General features: G+C 46.9%; 1 protein-coding gene across 1 annotated transcript in view; it reads left to right on the forward strand.

The window, feature by feature from the left end:
* Positions 1–21490, forward strand: part of Pard3 (par-3 family cell polarity regulator) — a 524608-nt gene that overhangs the window by 77682 nt on the left and 425436 nt on the right. The window contains 1 exon segment of the mRNA XM_051169253.1: positions 11539–11640. Coding sequence (XP_051025210.1) covers positions 11539–11640 — 102 coding nt within the window.

The raw sequence follows: 21490 nt of genomic DNA on the forward strand, positions 1-21490 counted from the left end.
ACAGTGCTCTTGTCGTCTCTGGCTGTGGCTGAGGCTCGGTGAGCCCTCTGGGAGTGAGTAGTGGGGTCCGTGGGAGCTGCTATGCGGGGCTTCTTCAGTCTGTCTGGTTTTGCTTCAAGAGTCTTCCGCAGGGCTCTAGAGGAGCTAGAATCAGGGTTTGGTGTTTTGCTCGTTAAGTTTTTGTGAACTTGACACAAACCAGAGAAGAGGGAACCGTAATAGAGTCCTCTCCGTCAGACTGGCCTGTAGGAAAATCTGTAAGGGGCATCCAGTCCCATCCGAGCTTTGCCACCACCCCCTGGGCGTGCCGTGAAGCCCCTAGTCTGTTCTCGTGTCTGCAGACTGCCCACTCCGCACTCTGACTGTCTCCACCAAGCCCCGACTCCCTTCCTGTCTCTGCCCCATCCGAAGCGGGCACTCCCCACTGTTTGCCTCTGTGGCTAAGCCTTACAAACCTGTTTTACTCCAGAGCTCTCCCCTCCCTCATCTGATACTGTTGCAGTTTCCAGTGTTGTCGTTGAGGAAGTCTGTTTCCTAATCACCAGCTGTGTAATTACATCCTTCGGAGTTCCTACACAGCTAATTTGTTTCTTTGTTTCTAAGCAGGGTTTTACAAGGAACTTTAAGTGTGCTTGGGAGTGTCACTTGGGGGAGGCTGGTCTTTCTTTCTTTCTTTTTTTCTCTTTCTTTCTTTCTTTCTTTTTCTGTCTTTCTTTCTGTCTTTCTTTTGCAGTTTTTTGAGACAGGGTCTCTCTGCGTAGCCTTGGCTGTCCTGGACTCACTTTGTAGACCAGGCTGGCCTTGAACTCACAGCTATCCACCTGCCTCTGCCTCCTGAGTGCTGGGATTAAAGGTGTGCATCACCACGCCCGGCCTCCTTCCTTTCTTTGCAAATGTTGTTGCTTTAATAAAATAACTGCAGTAAATCAGTACTGAAGGAAAGAGCTTTGACTGAAGAAAGCAATGTGGTGGTGTTACTGGGGCGAGGCCTTTTCTCCCACACTTTATCCCTCATCTCTGGCTGAGGAGGGAGTATATGTCTTCCAGAAGAAAGGCAGCATGGAACGTTCTTGAAAGCCACAGACCTCACAGCTTGTGGGCACCTAGTGCTGTCAGCTATGGATCTGGAAGTTTAGTGGCCTCTTTCCCACAATCCTCTGCTTCACTAGTCTGCTTCTGTGGCGCCAGTAGGCGCTCTCAAGGGGAGGGGCAGAGAGCAGTAAACATACAACACAGATGCTGGTGGGCAGCTCAGCCCTGGCCACCGCAGAAGATCAGCCTCTTGTCCTGGAGCCCTCAGTCTAACCAGCAACTGTAGTGGTGTGGAGAAGCAGAGCCAGGCGCTTGCTGGCCAGCCAGCTTAATCAGAAAGCCCCAGTTCAACGAGAGGGGGGCAAAAAGCCAAGGTGGGCAGATGAACAGCATTCTGGTGTTGGCTACAGCTGATCACAGAGTGAGGCCTTGAGGCCCAGAAGCATCTTGCTACTAGATTGAACAGCTATTAGCCACACAGAGCAGCGACACCATTGTACACCAGAAGCTAAGTGATGGGAGTGTGAAGGGCCTGACCCAAGATGGGGAAGAGGAGCCCAGCTCAGTCCTATGCTCTACGTGCTAAGCATTTTCTGCCTCTCGGAGCCAGTTGCCCTCTGGTCCTCATCTGAGTTTCTGTTTTCCTCTTTATACCTTGGGACCTTTCAAGGTTATCTTCAGTGAAAGGAGACAGACATAGGCGTGCCCTGCCTCACGAGGTGCGTCTGCTGCAGCATTTCTAACTTCCCCTGAAGAATGTTTTTCCATTGGACACGAGGGGATCTTGCTTTGTGCGCAGGTTCTTTCTCCCCGTTTTAGAGAGTTAGCCCATTATCATCATGGTGAGAACAAGGCGGTGTCCAGGCAGACACGGTGCTGGAGAAGGAGCCGAGAGTTCTACAGCTTGATCAGCAGGCAGCCGGGAGAGGGAGGGAGGGAGGATGGGAGGAAGGGGAGGGGGTAGGATAGAATCTCTGGGCTTCTCGATAGTCAGTTTGCTTTAGGGGTATGGCTCCTGGTAGGTCAACCAGTCCCCAGTGGGTGTCCCCACACCCAGGAGTATATATGGACAGCACAAATTGGTTAAGATGAGTTAGTTTTAAAAAATGAACAAATAGCCTTTAATCCCAGTACTTGGCAGGCAGAGGCAGAGGCAGGCGGATTGTTGTGAGTTCGAGGCCAGCCTGGTCTACAAAGCGACTCCAGGACAGCCAAGGTGAACACAGAGAGACTCTGTCTCAAAAAACCAAAAATAAATAAATAAATAAATAAATAAATAAATAAATAAATAGAGGACAGGAAGTTGAGGGTGTGGTAGGAAGGTGTCGGTGGATCTGGGAGCAGTTGGGGAGTAAACATGAGCAAAATACATTATATGAATTAGTGAAATGTATGGAGAGTTCATTATTTCGGCTGGGAATAAAGGCATAGCCATCTTCCGAAGGCTGGGGGCTTACTTGTTCCCCAGTCTCCCCCTGAATGAGTGAAGAAAGTTACCTAAATCTTAGTCAGGGTGCTAAACGCCAGTGTGTGCAGCAGCGTCTCATCTGTGGGAGACAGATTGGGATAGATGAAAGCAGGGTTGATGACCAGTGCAGGAGGAAGTAGATTATGCCAGGAAGTTGGATGTGGGCAGGAGTGCCACGGTGGGGAGAAGTGAGCCTGACTTTCCAGGAGGCGCAAGCAAGTACGCACACAGGAGGAGAGCCCATTACCTTGGTATACAGGGACAGACAGAAGGACGTATTGACACCTTGCCTGTGAGCCTCTGTCACTCCCATGCCCTGACTATGTAGATGGCAGAGCCACAGAAAGGAGCACCCCAGTCTTGGCAGTCCTTTGAAGATACCATCATAGATTCCTCCCTCAACTGAGGACTGGAGCCCTCTGGGAGGAGAGGGTGCCCCACCTGTGGCATCAGCAGTCCCAAGGACCTCAGAGCACAGGCCAGCCACCCTCCCGTGGCCTGTTCTCGGTTGGATGCAGATCACCACCGTCCGGGTATTGTGACAATGTGGTGTTGCGGGGCCCCAATCCAGAGCCAGCACAGGGTGGGCTGGGCTGAGTTCCAGTGGAAAAGCCGTAAGCTACAGCTGGCTCGCTGCTTGCCCAGGCTTTCACGGTGGACGGGAGAGGTAGGTGGTGAGCCTCCCGAAGGCTTTGGTTCTGTGTAGCTTTGGCCCTGTTCAGGATATCCAGGTGTGTGGGATTGCCATGTGTTTGTGATTGGGTAATCTGAGAAAGGTGCTTTCTTTTCTTTTCTTTCTTTCTTTCTTTTTTAAAAATTTGTTACATGGGAACAAGCCAACAGGTGGGTTTGGATTGAGTTGGAGAACGGAGCTGTTTTCAGAATGCTTTGTTTGTCTCAGAACATTCTGAGCCGTTGTTGAGACTAGTTGTGTTTCAGTGGGCATGTTCTTTCCAGGTCAAAGAGTTCCCTTTAGTCTGAGTTCGGTCTCCTCTTTGCTGGCTGGGGAGCAAATACACCAGTTTAGATTTTATTTTGCTAGCTGATAGCTATCTTTAAGGATCTCCTAGGGTGGTTATTTGGATTCTGTTTTTGCTGTGTATGAGAAAAACAGTTATTTGAGGTCCCTGACCCTATTTTCAGTTGATGGGTTTTTTCCCCTTGCAGTTTGGCTTCAACCCTGATGGAATCATAGCCTATAACTTGGTGCAGAGCATTTTTTTCCTGCGCTCCAGGAAGTAAAAAATATTGTCTGATGGGTGATGCTGCTTGCTGCTGCTGCTGCTATGTCAGTGTGTATGTGTGTGTGTACCCATGTGTATTGACCTCACATGTATTTTTTCTCAGGCTCTGAGACAGTTTCCCACTGACCCTGGAAAGGGGGTGGGTATTGAATAGGCCATAGACCAACATCACAGTTTTTTTTCTCAGGCTCCGTCCATCCTTCTTTAAGATAGTTTCTTGCTGAACCCGGAGTCACCAAGCATGCTAAGCTGGCTGCTCAGTGAGCACTAGGTAGCCCCAGTCTCTGTTGTCCCTGTGCTGGGATAACAAATGCATGCCGCCATGTATAGTCTCTCTCAAAAGCCATGGCTTCTGCAGAGCAGACTCAGGTCCATATGCTTTTGGGGCAGGCGCTTGGCCACACAAACCCTTCCCTAGACACAACACTGTCTTCATTACCTGTCTCCTCTAATTTTTAAAAGACCTTTCTCCTGGTTAAGGTTTTTCTCTTGGTTCAATTTCTCCTTTGCATGTTGGCCTGTAGTGGAATTTTTGGTTTCTTTAAAAAAAACAAAAAACCCCTCACTTATGCTATGTTAACACCTTATTGTTTCAATCCCAAGTGTGGGATTTTAGTTTGAGCTTTAGATTGTCCACAGCTGATAACTGCCTCGTGAGGGGCGTGGTCTTTGTCAGCTGGTAACGGCTTGCCTTGTGGGGCATGGTCTTTGCCAGCTGCAGTTGGTTTAATTCTGAGGGTTTAAAATACGAGTGCTCAGAGCGAGAGAGGGAGAGAGAAAAGGAGAGAAAGCGAGAGAAAGAAAGAGAGAAAGAGAGAAAGAGAGAGTGCAGTGGTTTGGAGAGAATAGAGAGAGATGTTCCCGTGTGGCAGATTGGAGAGGATGGACAGAGAGAGAAAAGGTGGAGGCCTGGAGGAGACAGGGCTTGGAGGACGTCACTCCCAGACACACACGTGCGCGCGCTTCAATGAATTCGGTCCCCAGATTTGTTTAAAGTTACTTTGGCTTCCAGTGTGTTATGCTGACAGTGGGTGAGACGGAGCAGTGGGAGGTGTGGTGGAGATGGAAGTCACCTGATGGTGCTCCACAGGACCCCAGCTCCCAGGTCGGGCTCAGTCTCTGCAGCTGCCACCGCCTCATTTAGTCTGTCAGCACAGAGGACAGTGGCTTTCTTAGACTTCTCAGCTCTTCCTTGTCTTAGAGCCAATTCTGTTTACCTTCTTGGTTTAAAGATTTGGGACAGTCTGTATTTGTGTTGTACAATAGGTGTTTACTTGTGTGTGCTTGTCTACATGTGTGTTGAGAGCAAGCTAATTTTAAGTGTGTGGGTATGTATGTATACATTTGCATGGACGTTCATGGTGTGTGTGTGGTGTGGTGTGTGTGTGTGGTGTGTGTGTGTGGTGTGTGCGTGTGGGGGGTATTTGTGTGTGGTGTGTGTAGGGTGTGTTGTGTGGGGTGTGTGTGTGTGTGTGTGTGTGTGTGTGTGTGTGTGTGTGTGTTGTACATCTGGGTGGCATACCGAGGAACACTGTCCAGTTCTGTTGAGCTAGCTCTCACCGGCCCGGAGCTCACCACCTAGGCCTGGCCGTCTGGCGAGCGAGCACCAGGGACTCTCCTCTCCAGCCTCTCGGGCACTGGTGGGACAGGAGCAAGCCACCACGTCTGGCGGGTTCCATCGTCCTGGGGATCGGACTCAGTTTCTCTTGTGTACAAAGTGAGCACTTTACCAACTGAGCTGTCCCTCAGCATGAACAAGTTATTTTAAATTATTAATAACAATCAATACAATTATTAACAATGTTATAACACTTTATGAATATTTCATAATATGTTTTCTAAGATAATTTCCTTCAATATTCACAAAGCGATCATTATAATTAGGAAAACTAACAACGTTTAACATTTATTTGACACATATTCCATAGTAACAGTTTTCGATTAGTCCCCAAGTTGTCTTTTATGATGGCTTTAAACTTTTTTGCGTGTATTAGGTGTGAAGGTGCAGGCCTATAATCCAAGTCACCTGTTCAAGAAGTGCCTGCTTGGACTATATAGAGCAAATTTAAGGCCAGCTTTTGGAACTGAGCGAGCCTCGGTGTTAAGCTGGGGACATACCTGAGTCTCTTAGAATGCTTACATAGCATGCTGAGGGCCCCGGTTCATTCCTAAATACTACAACCTTTTAAAATAATTATGTGGTATTTTGAATGGAAAATGGGGTCTTGTTCAGCTAGATATGAGCTCCAACATTGGGCCACGTTCCAAGCCTGACTTTCAATTTTTAAAAAAGTTTCTCACAAGGATTCCGACGAGAACCACACTGGAATATCATCGCACTTTTTAGTCCCTTTCATCTTGAACAGTCCCCTATTGTTTTAAAGTGATAGACTAGTAACACTTTTTTCCTGGAACAAAATTTGGGCCACCAAACCCCGCCATTGCCTAGCCTCTTAGCTGTCGACATCGGATGGTGTGCACCCCTCCCAAGCATGTGACCACATGGAACAGAAATGGTGCCCTTAGGTGCGTTTTAGTATGCCACTTCCCACCCGTATGCACTTTGACAAGCGCTCCCCGCAAACACGAGTGTGCTTTTACTTAACGTTGCTCACACTGTGGCTCATTATTTAATATGACAACTTTCTTTACTTTTTTTATTTTTTAAAGATTTAATTATTATTATGTATACAGTGCTCTGCCTGCATGTACACCCGCAGGACAGAAGAGGGTATCAGATCACATTATAGATGGTTGTGAGCCACTATGTGGTTGCTGGGAGTTGAACTCAGGACCTCTGGAGGAGCAGACAGTGCTCTTAACCTCTGAGCCATCTCTGCAGCCCCTATGACAAGTTTTTTTTGACCATTCCTTTCACAGGATTAAAAAAAAAAAAAGGTTTACTTATTTATTATGTATACCATGTCTAGCTTGCATGTACACATGCAGGCCAGAAGAGGACACCATATCTCATTATGGATGGTTGTGAACCATCATATGGTTGCTGGAAATAGAACTCAGGACCCTTGGAAGAGTAGTCAATGCCCTTAACCTCTGAGCCATCTCTCCAGCCCCCTTCCACAGGGTTTTGTCTTTAGTGTCTATCCTATGTTGCATTCAGCTTAGCCAAAGTGGACTCTCTTTCTCTAGATTTTACGTTTTTATTTTATGTGTATGGATGTTTTTTGCCTGCCTGTGTGAATTTGCATCATACACTGTGTCCCCAGGGGCCAGAAGAGGGCGTCAGATGGAACTGGAACTGGAGTCACAGTTATGAGCCTCCTTGTGGGTTCCGGAAACCAAAGTTGGGGCCTCTGGAAGAGCCGTTTGTGTTCCTAACCGAGTCATCTCTTTGCCAATCCCAGGCTTTTTTTTTTTTTTTTTTTTTTTTTTTTTAAAAAGATTGGTTTAGTTGTGTTTCTAAAAAGCATCTTACATTTTGTGTCTGTCTGGTTGTTCATTGGGTTCTCCGCTCCCTGGGGTGCTGAGGAGGTTCCTGCTGCCCCCAGTAGGATGGACGTGAGGGCCGGGTCAAGAGTCCCTGCTCCCCCTCCGTGTGGAGTGAGGGAGAAATCAGGCCTCCACACCCGTCCTTATGGCAGCCTCTTCCCGGGTGCCCTGTGAGAGACTGCCTGCTTCTGAAGAAAAAGTTATTTTGTGAACCTGGGCTTTCCCCCTCCCCCCATGCCTCTTTCCTTTTTGATTAATAGGTGGCTGTGTCCATTCTGTGGGGTGACAGATTTGTGGCTTACATGGGTGGTGTTAAGGCATTAGCGTGGGGGCGGGGAAGTGTATACGCGTATCAGTCACTCCCAAAGAGGGATGCAGGTCATTTCATTGTCGGATGTCACAGGTGACATCTGACTGTTCACGCCCTCTGCCCCTGTTGAGAAGGCAACTGAGGTGTGTGTACACTTTAACAGTGTTAGCACAGCCAGCTGGCAGCTAGTTTTATAAGTTTAAGGCAAAGGCATGCATTTAAGTGGAAGTGTGATTGAACCCAGGCAAGGCCTGCCGTGAAATGCCACTGTTCCATGAAACAAGCCTCAGGTTAGACTACGTGTTTAAAATGTCTGTTTTGGCTGCACACATTGGAGAGATAGTTAACAGCGTTACCTAGAGTGAAGGGGGTTGGAGAGATAGTTACAGTGTTACCTAGAATTAAGGGGGTACTTCCTTTCACAGGTTCCAGCAGCTTTCAAGAATGAGATGTTTTCTCTTTGTTTAGTCATTAGCAACAGTGGCTTCATTTGTGTTGGGGATGTAATTAACCTTGTAGCTAATTGGTTCAAAGGATGCTTAGTGTTAAGCACTTGTCTGTCATCATTTAAGGAAAATTCTCAGTTTTCTGTTTGGTTTGTGTGTCTGTCTATTATCTATCTACCATCTATGCTCTATCAGTCCTCTATCTATCTATCTATCTATCTATCTATCTATCTATCTATCTATCTATCTATGTATCTATCTATGTATCTATCTATCTATCTATCTATCTATCTATCTATCTATCTATCTATCTATCTATCTATCTATCTATCTATGTCTGTCCAAGTATGCCAGTGAGTGAAAGCTGCCTTCTACCACCATATTTGTGCACAAATTGCTCTTATTATTTCTTGCTGACGTTTTAAATAGTTTCTCACTGTTTAGTTGGCGGCTTCTATCCATTGTTCAGTCTGTGTTTTCCTTTCTCTCTACCCCAGAAAATCAGTCTTGGATCCTCTTCATGGTGCATGTCCCTCTTATATACATATGCTTATTAGTAGATGGTTTTCCACCCACTGTAGTCATCGTTTTGGCTAGGTGAAAACCTTCACAGTGGAATGCTGCTTGTAGCCGAGCCATGTGGCCCTCTTTCCACATGCGTGCCATCCTGAAGCCTTCTGAGCTCAGACTCCTAACTCTGCCCCAGTCAGTGGACACACATTTCACCTCGAGATCCTGGGGGCTCCACTCTAGCTGGGTCACACTCTATCTCTGCCTCTTAGCAGCTTTCTGCCGTCTTGTTCTCACTCAGGGTCAATCTCCCGGTGGTCCTAGTTCAGGGCGGTCTCCTCCTTCACACTGTCGCTTCCTAAGCCATGCCGCTCTTGCTCGTAGCCTATTTCTTGTTTTGTTGGAACACATCTTCTAGCACTTTCCAGAGAAAGGTACAGTGAAGGCTATCTGTCTAAAAATAGAACAAAACAAAATTCTTCTTTCTATCTTTAAGTTTTACAAAAGGCAAGGCACAGCCTTTTACGATCCATGGCGCTTCCTGAGGAACCTTGAAGCCACTGGAGGCTCTCATTTGCTTCCTGCTCGTGATTTTTCTGTTTCCTATTTAAGTTTTGAAATTTGGGCATCACCTGCTGCCAAGCCTCAGTTTGTTTGGTGGAGCCCACATGGTGAAGGAGACAAACTACAAGTTATTTTGTCACACACACACACACAGCTCTAGACTTACAAGCATGCCACCACACACAGGTCCTTCTTTCCTTCGACGGGACCCCAGGGCTTCGTGCTTGCCAGCAGGCAGTCTACCCAAGGAGCTTCAGGCTGTTCCCAGGGAGCAGTCTCTGTTAGCAGTGGACTGGTGTGACAAGCTGGAAGCATTCCAACTGCATTCCAACTGTCATGTAATTACTCAATATTTTGGTGGGGATTTCGTGTTTTGACACACTGCGTGTATTATGTTGGGGCCCAAGGCTCCTGCTTTCTTTGTAGGTCTAACAGGAGCAGGTGGCATTTGTAGTTATTCCTCTAGTCCTGACTGGTGCGAGGTGTGACAGGATACCAGTGCCTCCCTCTGTTGTGGCTGCACTTACCCCATAGCTACGTCCACTATTTGACAACTGTATGATTTCTTAAGAGGTATTTTCTATACGAAGGTATTTTTACACAAAGATATGAAAAGGTAGATATTTTGTATACAAAGCATATCTGCAGAAGGTGTTCTTGAATTTTGGGGTGTTTTTTGAGATTACAACATAGTCACAACATTTATTCCACCCGTCTCCTCCCTCCACGGCCTCTTATATACCCCTCCTAACTCTCCTTACATTCATGGCCTTTTCACTGTTATTGCATGTACATATACACGTAACCCAGCTATGACTTGTTCAGTGCTCCTCCATGTCTTCAGCTTTTCTTCTGCCTCCGAGGGTTCCTCCTGTGGCCCAGAACATATAAGTCAGGGAAACCTGTGTGTTGTGTGTTCATGTCTCTGTATGTGTTTGTATGTATCTGGTGTGTTTGTATAGTTTGTATCTCTGTGTATGGTGTGTGTGTGTGTGTGTGTGTGTGTTTGTATGTATGTATCTGATGTGTTTGTGTGTGTATAGTTTGTATCTCTGTGTACGGTGTATGTGTGTGTGTATGTATGTATCTGGTGTGTTCATGTGTGTGTAGTTTGTATCTCTGTGTATGGTATGTGTGTGTATTTGTATGTATCTGGCGTGTTCGTGTGTGTGTAGTTTGTATGTATGGTATGTGTATGTGTGTTTGTATGTACCTGGCTTGTTTGTGTGTGTGTGTAGTTTGTACCTCTGTGTATGGTGTGTGTGTGTGTATTTGTATATATCTGGCGTGTTCATGTGTGTATAGTTTGTACCTCTGTGTATGGTTTCTGTATGTGTGTTTGTATGTATCTGGCTTGTTCGCGTGTGTGTAGTTTGTACCTCTGTGTATGGTGTGTGTGTGTGTATTTGTATATATCTTGCGTGTTCATGTGTGTGTAGTTTGTATCTCTGTGTATGGTTTCTGTATGTGTGTTTGTATGTATCTGGCTTGTTTGTGTGTGTGTAGTTTGTACCTCTGTGTATGGTGTGTGTGTGTATTTGTATGTATCTGGCTTGTTCGTGTGTGTGTGTGTAGTTTGTATCTCTGTGTATGGGGTGTGTGTGTTTTCATTCCAGATGAGCAGTTCCCTTTACAGAGGTCCCAGTAGCTGAGGTTGCTTTCATGGTCCTGCTTATAGTATTGACTAGAAAGGTCTGAGCTGCTTGTTTCTCTGGCTAAACAGCGACAGGGATAGTAGTTCTCCGTTTCTGTGACATACGTCATGCATTAGTGGATCTGAGGCAGGCCTGAGAGCGCTGATGTCTGGCCCTACCTTGTAACGCATACATCTGGCGGAATCTGTGTTTTAGCTGCTGCTTATTCATCCTTTGTCTTCAAGAGAAGACGGCAGCAGATATCCCTTCATGGGAAAACAGGCTCAACACATGAACTTTTGGGTAGCATTTCTGTGTTTTGGGGAAATTGGTTCATGACAGTCACCCAGTTTCCTGTGTTTCCATATGAGCATGTATGTGTGGGCTGGGTTTGACCTTTTTGAACATAGGCTCACACCACAGCCTTCTCGGTCCGTGTGCCAGTGTGCCAGCAGCTCTGCCAGCTCTTTCAGTTCTGTTTGAGAGGAGCGTATTCACTCCCCGGGGTGGGAGGTTTCAGATGCAGAATGGTCGCTGGTTAGTCAAGCATTCCTACTTTGAGGCTGTTCTTGCACAGTTTGTATTCCAGACAGTGGAGAGAAAGTCTGACCTGCTTTCAAGGAATCAGTGTCTCTGAGGCCACGAGGCTTCCTGTCACAACAACTGGCAGCATGGAGCCAAGGGAAGGAGTCTGTGTGAGTGACGCAGTCACAGAGGAAGAGGAAAGCCGATTCTACCACGCGTTGAGCCTTGTCTGAAGTTTTAACTGGCTGTAATATTATTTGATATTCCTTTTAATGGTCAGGAAGTTATTCGAGTTTAAATTATCGAGTTCCCTTTCAGTGATGCTGATGTATTTGGGCTTTTCTGCTCTTTTCAGGATCCAAACTACTGGATACAGGTGCATCGCCTGGAGCACGGGGACGGAGGGATTCTAGACCTGGATGACATCCTCTGTGACGTCGCTGACGACAAGGACAGAGTGAGTTCATGGCTGGGGCAGTCTGGTCCAATGGGAGTTTTCCAGCACGCAAGGCGAGCGGTGGGGAGGGGCCCTTCCTTCTGTGCTATAGAAACATAGATGAAAAGTCACATGGGCTCCCCACCCTCAACCTCATCGCCTCGATGCCAGGCCATAATGCTTTTCCTGATACCAGGATTTAATGCTCAAGCTTTAGACTTTCTAAGTGGCGATGCTTACAATGGAAATACAAGGACATGGTCTTTGACACTTTCCTTTTCACCTGTTGCCAAACACAGCCTCTTCCTTGACAGCACAGGTCCCATCACGATGAAGATCTTGTTTCTCATCTTGTCAGGGATCCTAGGGTCGCATAGGCCATTGTGAAGTCTGGCCTATGTGAGCTGCGGACCTGACAGGTGCTGCTGGCTCCCCGCTGCCTCTGGTCTGTGTTTCTTCACTACCTGCTTGAAGGCAGCCTCGCACGTTCATGCCTCCCACCTTTACGTTGCAGCCGTAGCAGCACCTGCCAGATTACTCATGCCCCGCTGACTGGCTGGAAGGAAGGGGAGGAAAGTGTCTCCTAGCGTGATAGAAACGTGTGGCTGGGCGTTTGGCTCTGCATATAGAAGTCAGTAGATTATTTTTATTTTTATTTTTATTCATAAAGAGCTTCTTGCCCACACCTCCAGTTGTGTTTGGCTTGAGCAGGAATTGCACAAAGGCTCATAGCCACAGACTGAGTTGTATTGCCACAGCTGTGCAGAGGTAGCTGGAGATGGCCGCATGCCCTCATCGCTCTCTGGTGTTCACACAGGGCATCAGGCCAGCCAGGCTGCTTTAGGAGGCCAGAGGACACTGACTGGGGTTCTGCCTTGCCACGTTAGCCTGGGCTCAGGTAGTGAGCACAGCTGGCGACTCTTGCTCAAATCCATGTTGATGTCATCCCTGCTCTGGATCGGACAGAAAACCATACATATTTTCTTGAAATTCAAAGAAAAGCAAAAATGCCATTACAAATCCTGAGAAATTCAAGGACACTGACTTTGCAGCCACTGTGACCATGGGGTTTGTCTTTTGTGGCTACCCAGGACCAGGAACAAATTGTGTCAAAACATCCAAGTCTTCCAGCGTGTCTGTGACTTGGTGATGGTTTCCTCGGGCATCATTCCTCGCATTTGGAGTTCTCCCTTAGCAGGGGAGACTGTCAGGTGATCTCCTGAGAGCACTGTCAGGGGAGCTGAAGCTGTGGTTGGCTTGTTTGCTCAGGTCTGAAGCTGAGAGCGACTTTGGGGACCTGAAGAATTCAGGGTGCTCTCTCCAACCACAGTGCCAGAAAGCCACTGCTGCACTGACTGTTCTATCGTTTTGTTTTGTTTTGTTTTTTCTCTCTTATTTTCCTGATCTTCTTTTTCTGCTATCCATACTGTGTGCTCTGCATCTTCTGGGCAGATTGTAATGAAACTCCACTAGGTTAAGAGAGGGTTTCTTAGGGGCGATTTGTCATTCACCACCTGGAAGCCGTGCACACTGCAGTGTGTAATGGTGTAGAACCAGGAGCAAGGCACACGAGATCTGATCGCTGGAGGCTTTCCATACCCAAATCATACGATTAGGAAACCACACATTTGGCTTTGTAATCTTGCATAAATCAGTTGATAGTAAATCCATACATTCTTTAGTGCTAGAAAAAGTTTGAAGTTTTAGTATGTATACTTGTTTGTAGTTTCAGACCATAATTCTTGGAATAAACTTCTAAGTAGAATGATAAAGAATACAACATGCCCAAGTGGGAAATAACTTTTTATATATATATATATATATATATATATATATATATATATATATATATTTTTTTTTTTTTTTTTTTTTTTTTTTTTTTTTTTTTTTTTTTTTTTGAGGCAAGGTTTTTCTGTGTAGCCTCAGCTGTGCTAGACTCACTTTGTAGACCAGGCTGGCCTCGAACTCACAGCAATCCGCCTGCCTCTGCCTCCTGAGTGCTGGGAATAAAGGCATGTGTCACCATGCCTGGCAAAAAATAACTTTTAAATCACTGTTTTCTTTGCTGAGAAATAATTGATTTTTGGCTTCTCAGGTTGAAGGGCTCATTAAAGGTTGTAGCTAAAAACTCTCATTTGCAGCTCTGGGCTAAGGATGTGGCTCAGGATGCTTGCTTAGCAGGCTCAGAGCTCTGAGTTCTGTCCCCAGCACCCCATAAGTTAGATGCGGTGGTGCCATCTGTAATCCCAGCATTGGGAGGATCAGATGTTCAGGATCATCCTTGGTTGCGTAACACATTTGAGATGAGCAACAGAGTATATGGGATCCTGTTTCAAAGTACTAATCCCGCCACCCCACCCCACACCCCCGGCAAGACCACAGAGGGCAGTATTCAGTGAGCGCGGTGTGGCACGGGTGCGTACACGGCCAAGGGTGGGCAGGACCACTTCTTCAGGCAGAACAAGCTTCAGAATCTGAGGGTTGAGTCTCTAAGAGACCTTGCACATCTCCAGCCTGTGTTACAGGGTCCTAGTGTTTTCTAATTAGTGCCTTTGCTTTGTCTACCAACACCCTTTGAGTCGGGGACTTAATGGCCTTAGAAGTCGGCCAGTTGTACAGTGAGGACGCGGGCTTGATTTTGAGTGGCTTGTGCTCCCTGGCCACCAGCACACACTTAGAAACCTTTAGCTATTTATGGGAATCTGGATCCAGTTGACTTCATTACTGAGCTCATACTTTCCCTTTGATACTTTATTCAAAGATGCTGGACGTAGCAAGCCAGCATCATTATTTTCTTTATGTATAGTCACTAATTTCCTTGCTCCTCACAAGAGGTGACTCTGCAAAATCAAGTGCATTCATCTTGCACTATTATTTAGGTCATACCATGGACTTTCACAGCACTCCATGCTACCAGAGGACTCTTTAGTAACTGTAGGTTTCATAGAGTTGGAGAGCCAGCTTCAGACACCACCATGCCCACTGGAGAAATCCGTCCTCACAATTTTGCCTCTCTAGAATCGCTTCACTAGGACCACCATGATCAGAAATGAACGTGTGTGTGTATGTGTGTGTGAGTGTGTGTGTGTGTGTATGTGTGTGTATGTGGTGTGTGTGTGGTATGTGTGTCTCTGTGTGTGTGTATGTGGTGTGTATGTGTTTCTCTGTGTGTATGTGGTGTGTGTGTGGTGTGTGTGTGTGGTGTGTGTGTCTCTGTGTGTGTGTATGTGGTGTGTATGTGTTTCTCTGTGTGTGTATGTGGTGTGTGTGGTGTGTGTGTCTCTGTGTGTGTGTATGTGGTGTGTGTGTGTGTGTGTGTGTGTTGTGAAGAGGATTTATCAGCATGCCTTACATGATGCACGTCAGGTAGCCCAACAGGGTCTGTCTCACACTGGCGAAGCTGAGAATCCAGTAGTTGCTCTGTTCACAGGGCTGGGTGTCTCAGCAGTTCCAATTTGGCACCGAAGGTCTGGATGATTCCCAGAGAGTTGCTTATCTTCAGTCTGCATTAGAAACCTGAAGAAGCTGGCTTTAGTGGCAAAAGAACAGATGAACTTGCCAGCAAGAGTGAGGCTAGCATGCCAAAAGCAAGGTTTCCTTTCTGCATGATCTTTTATATGAGCTGTCATGAGAAGGTTCTGCCCACATTTAGGACATCTTCCTGTTTGAAATAACCTCATTAAGAAACTCCCTTCCTGGAGTGTCCAGTGTCATTTTTATCCAGTCAAGTTGGCAACCGAGAGTAGCCACCAAAAGTCTACTCCTTGTCAACTTGACACCCAATCATATTTCCTTATGTCATGCTTAATTTCCAAATGAAAACAATAATAAAGTCAGAATTCCACCTACAATGATCTTGCATACAACCACAAATGCACTATGTGTTTTGAGTAGGTGGCAACACCCTTGAGGAATGCTGAGTCTTTTAGTGTCTCACAACTTTAAATACGATAGTTTTCAGAGTCCCAACACTTAACCACTGTGACACTATCTCAACTGATGTTAAGAAACAGGACAGAAAATACAAAAATCTGCACACAGTTTATGTCTATATATGCACGTACTTTATCTGTCTTGTGGAGGAATGTCTTGAGTGGATGTAACAACTGTCAATAAAGTGCTGTTTAGCCAATCAGCTGGGCAGAAGAACATGAAGTGGAAGGCGGGACTTCCAGGAGAGTGGGCAGAGCCAAGATTGCCAGTTGAGAGGAAAGAGGGATGGTTGGCAGTTGACAGGGAAGGAGAGAGAAGTCTCCGAGGATCATAGTGGCAAGTGCTTGGGAGAAATGTATGTTTTGGGGTTTAGAGTAGTTTATGTTACTTTTCGAGTAGATTTGTATCAGTTTAGATTCTGCCTGGCTTAGTGCTTGCAGCTTTAAAGTATGTTTCAGTCTCTCTCTGTCAGTTATTGGCTTCGTAGGCCGAACGTATACAATTTACTGTAACACTGTCTGCCTGTCTATCTATCTATCAGCAGAGTATATGGGAGAGAAACACCTTAGTTACATTCCTTATTTCTGCCGCTGGCTGTATGGCCTTGTCTGGTATTTATAACCGCCTTCCTCTACTACCCACTCTGTGTTTCCCCCACTCTCTGCAAGAACCTCAGCCGGTCATGGCTCTGTTCTCGCAAAGGTGACCTGTATTTTCATTCCTTAAGTGCCCTTTGTCATTCTGCCTGGATTAGGCTGTGGTAGCTTCCCATTGACGTCAATGACAGGACACGGTGGCACCAAGAGATGCCCCCGGGGGTCTGCTGCACGCCAGACCTGGGCTTTCTTACCTCGGTTGTGGAGGAGCGATCCAGTTTCCTCTCAGTCACATGGATCAATCACCTCTCCTCACAGTTACTTTTCTCTTAGCTCTCTTGGTTTAAGGGCACCAGAAGCCCAACGTGGAGAGGGGGAACGGCTGACCTTCCGGTTCAGTGGAGTGGTTATTGTGCCCCCAGCGGAATCGCCCCACACACGGAAAACAAAGTTCCGAGACCACTGGATTCTTAAAAAGTCACTGAACAGCAAGCCTTTTTTTTTTTTTTTTTTTTGAAGCAGGTCACTATGGGCGATCTTGCGTGCACCATCTCCAATTCCGATTCCTGAACTAGTGAATCCTGGCCATAGGAGAGACAGTACCATGCCTCGGCCACTGATTCAAGGCAGATAGCACCTTTTGGAAAGACCTGTACCAGCCCCCCAGGCTATTGACACCTAATCCTTTCATGCCATGAGTGTGACTTTATAAAGGGCATTTCACTGTTCTATCAGGTCATCTCCTTCAGGGTAGCGAAGAACATGGTAAAACCAGTGAATGTTGTTACCATGGGGCACTGCAACACTTCTTTGCCTATGAAGTGAGTTTTTGGTGAGAAGCAATACTGTGTGGAATACTGTGACGAGTAGATATGGCATCATGTAAGTCCACAGATAGTCGTTTTTGGCAGAAGCATTTTGTGTGTGAAAGGCAAATCCATAGCCAGAACACGTTTGTATTCTGGACAAAGTGCTCTTTTTCTTAGTGACGGAAATGGTGTAGTATAGTCAACCTTGACACCGAGTTGCTAGCTGGTCACCCCTCAGAGTGGTGCCATATTAGAAGCTTGGTTTTGGTCCCTGCTGCTGGCAGGTCCGGCACTCAGCAGGAGCTCTAGCCAGGTCATCTTTGGCAAGTCCAAGTCCATGTCGCTGAGCCCGCACACAGCCTCCGTCTCTGCCATCATGGCTGCCCTGTCCGTGGTTCCGTTGGGCGATGGCAGGAGTGACTGTGGGAATAGGTCAAGTGCCCACGGCTTGTTACTAAGCACCTTCTCTATGAAAGTCACCTTCTGATGAGCCTTCCCATGGGGCACGCGTGTCTTCACACCGTTTGTCTTTTCCAGACAGTTCTGCCCCCCCCCCCATTCATCTTCCCCATAGGTCTTTCTTACCAGTCAGTGTTCTTCCAAGTCACTGACCATCCTGCAAGGCACCTGGCTACAGCCCATGATCCAGAATTTAATTACATGTCTTGCAAAATGTGTGACCATGTGTCCCGCCTGGCATTCTGCCACTGTGAAGATTTCTCTCCGTGGATGTTCTTCAGGGTTGTCCCAGAAAGAGGCAGTAGTTGTCTGTAGCTCTGTGTATCTTCATTGTGTCTGCGTAGTGCGTAAGCCATACCCTAGCTGTTTCTTCCTTAGCCAAGCAGGCTCGGGGCATACCACACTGCACGAGGCTGCACGTGCTTGGAGTGGTGTAGGAGGGGTAGGAGCCATAGGCATAGGGACAACTTTTTTTTCTTTGTACCCTCAGCGCTGTTTGTGGGCACTGTCTCACACCCACATACCCTTCATTTGATGGATTGCCTCTTTGCAGATCTATCTTTATAAGTCGGTGGATCAAATCACACCTAATTCATGATGGGCAGTTCAGGTTGCATAGCAATTTGGTGGCTCGTTGTCAAACGCTCAGTTTCTGCTAAGGACCAATGGCAGGCCAAGAGCTGTATATCCAGCAGAGAATACTTGTTTGTAGATCGTGGTAGAACCTTGTTATACAATCCCAAGTGTCTCTGATTCACCTAGAGGGGCTTTGTTGAGACTCCAAACAGCAACCCTCTCTGCCAGTCAGGTGCCATTGGAGCTACTGGACCATGAGGTCCAAATGGTGGACGAGCCTGCACAGCTGCCTGGACTTGTTGATACCCTGAGCCTACTCAAAGCCAGCAGGTTTATGAGTCACTTGGTATATGGGTTGGAGGAGCCACACCCAAGTGAAGAATTTGCTACTTTCAGAATCCAAACAGGCCCACTAAACTCGCTCTACTTTCTTAGTGGTGAGAGGGTCCAGGGACTTACCCCTCACGTTAGGACTATCTCTGCATGCCCACATCCCTGGAAGACAGATGGCCCAGGGACTTACCCCTCATGTTAGGACTATCTCCGCATGCCCACATCCCTGGAAGACAGATGGCCCAGGGACTTACCCCTCGTGTTAGGACTATCTCCACATGCCTACATCCCTGGAAGACAGATGGTCCAGGGACTTACTCCTCACATTAGGACTGTCTCTGCATGGCCCACATCCCTGGAAGACAGATGGTCCAGGGACTTACCCCTCACGTCAGTACTGTTTCCGCATGCCCACATCCCTGGAAGACAGAAAGCCCTGGATTCTGGTTAGACTTCTCTCCCTTCCTATTACACATTTTTATGACCAACAAGTTGAAAGTGGTCCCTGCCTCATGCCCACCTGGCTCACTCAACATAATGCCACCAATATAGTGCACCAGTATGTTTTGTGGAAGAGACTGAAGGTCAGGATCCCTTCAAACTAGAGCTGGGCAGAAGGCTCAGTGGCTAAGAGCACTGGTTTCCCAACACCCACATAACAACTCACAATCATCTTAACTCCAGTTCTGGGGGTCCCGTTGTCCTGGCCTCCTTGTACACATCCATCCATCCATCCATCCATCCATCCATCCATCCAGGGAAACACTCATACACATTAAAAAAACAAAAACAAAACAAAACAAAAAAAAAAAACACCAAAATTCAACAACATTGGTGACAAAACCCTTGAAACTAAGTTAAGATGTACTGCTGAGTAATTAATTTGCCCTTGATGTAAAACGGTTAGGGTATACTGCTGGCCTTTGCCAGCTAAAGGCAAATTGCTTTTGGTGGTCCCAGTCGATAGATATCAAGAAAAAAACATTTTCTAGATCAGTAGCTATATGTCAAGTTCTCTGCTCAAGTGAGGACACCAGGCTCAGCTGCTGCAGCTGAGGTCACTACATGGTTAAGGTTTCAACAGTCACCTGTCGCTCTCCATGATCCATGTGTCTTCTGCAGGGGCCACATGGGGGCGTTTACGGGAGATGTGGTGAGCCTCTCCACTCCTACATAATTGAAGTCCTTGGTGTTGACATAATTTCTGCAGTCCTTCCAAGGTCTTGACACTGTTTTGGCGTAGAGGCAGCTCCAGTGGCATCCCTTTGACCTTTCCACAGGTCAGGGAACCAGTGTGGGAACTGTCAACTTCTAAGTGTAACTATCTCAATTTTATGCTCTGGACCTGGGGAAATAACCACAGGATGGGTTTGGGACTTACTGGGCCCACTGTGACGTAGACTTCGGTCAAAGCTCTATTGACCACCTGATCTCCGCAAACCTCTCCTCCAGTGCTTTGGGTGTCTCCTAGTATCAGCGCCAGCTTAGGGCTAGTGGTTCAACAGGCCCTCGCAAGTCTGATTATTTCTTTCTCTCCAAAGTACAGTTACCCTAATGGAAGGTTGTAGGTCCCTTCAAAGAAAGATGGATGCAAAGCTAGCATCAAAAGTCCTTGGTATTGTAATAGGGTATTTCCTCAGGGGGATCTGGCTGGCCTCCCCTTTATTAGAGGGGTTCTTGGTCTGTGAACTGGCACCCGTCTGGAAATCAGTTGATGAGCTCTGCTATCTATCCAGTGGATCCTTTATTTTGTTGGTTTTAGAGTGGTAACTGAAAATGGAGGGGATTTGGGGGTGATCAGATTTGTACTTGAGAAACAGCCTTCCTTGGGTATGAAGAATGACAGCAGAGTTCTGCCCGGTTGGCAGGAGGTTTTCGCAGGAGGCAAGAGGCTGATGGGGGCCAGAGAGTGAAGGTGCCCGGGTGGGGGTGTGGTCAAGACTGGAGCGCCTCTAAGTAGCCAGATGGCCAGTGTGAAGCAGGAAGTACCCACAGATGGGACTCTGTTGGCATGGTGAAGTGTGAGACCCCTCCCCACCAACCCCAAGCCCAGGTGCATGTGTGACAGAGGTGGCCTCATGAAAATCACCTCAAGACTATAGTCTATTTTTTAGGTGGCTTAAAAAAGATCTCTCTTATCCATGTGTGCATTTCGCCTGCATGTATGTGTGTTCACCACGTGTGTTTCTGGTGCCTGGCGAAGCCAGAGGAGGACATGGGATATTCCAGAACTTGTAAAGAAAGCTGTGAGTCCCTGTGCATGCTGGTGACCAGACCCAGGTCCTCGACAAGAGTAGCCAGTGCTGTTGTTAATTGCTAAACCATGTCTCTAGCCTTAACGTGGTTTAGTTTTAGCAGAAATAATTACAGTTGCTGGGAAACATTAGAATGTTTAGCACAAAGTGTTGATGTTTTCTGAGAGCAGGATGTAAGAAATATTGGGGGCCGTCTTTAAACTACCAACTTTAATTTTTTTTCCTTGACAATTGTACGTCTGCTTAGTTCCATTAGGAAGAAAGCATTAAGTATATCTAATATAGCTTTGGATAGAAAAATCTTTTGTGGTTTCAGCTCTTGTATGACTTAGCGTGGGGGAATGAAGATTAAAAAGTTTGATAAAAATTCAGTAAGTAAATGTCTCGATTAATTTCCTCCTAATGGGCTTATTTTAGTGAGGCTCTGAGGAAGGGAACATTTAACTTAGCCATCAGTAGGGAACTAAGTGGGCAGCTAATTAAATCAAAGTCATATTCCCTAGCACTTGAATATCTTCACCATCCTGGCTTGGGTACAGCATTTCAAGTGCATGGTAGAAGCACAGGTGTTGTGAAAAGGGGCCATGTCCCTCAGAACAAGCATGGCCTCTGTGAGTGGACACACTGGTTGGTGTAAGCCTGTCCTCAGCAGTCTCAGGGAAAACTGTGGAGGTGCTGTGCTGTCCAGCGCTACCTCGTCAGGCAGGAGGGATGTGGACAGTCACTCTTCCAGCTGTGCCAGTCACCGCCAGCTTACGACTGAGCTCTTCTTGTGTTGCTTTATATACCAGAGGCATCGTGTATTGTGGAGCCTGGAGCAACATGGCCCGCCTGCCCTATTCCTCCTGCCCGTGGCTTTGCCGTACGAGCCCGGGAAGGTTATTTAGCCTCAGCTTTCCTATCTGTAAGT

The sequence above is a fragment of the Acomys russatus genome, chromosome 26 (genome assembly GCF_903995435.1).
Source record: "Acomys russatus chromosome 26, mAcoRus1.1, whole genome shotgun sequence".
In the NCBI taxonomy this organism is placed as follows: Eukaryota; Metazoa; Chordata; class Mammalia; order Rodentia; family Muridae; genus Acomys; species Acomys russatus.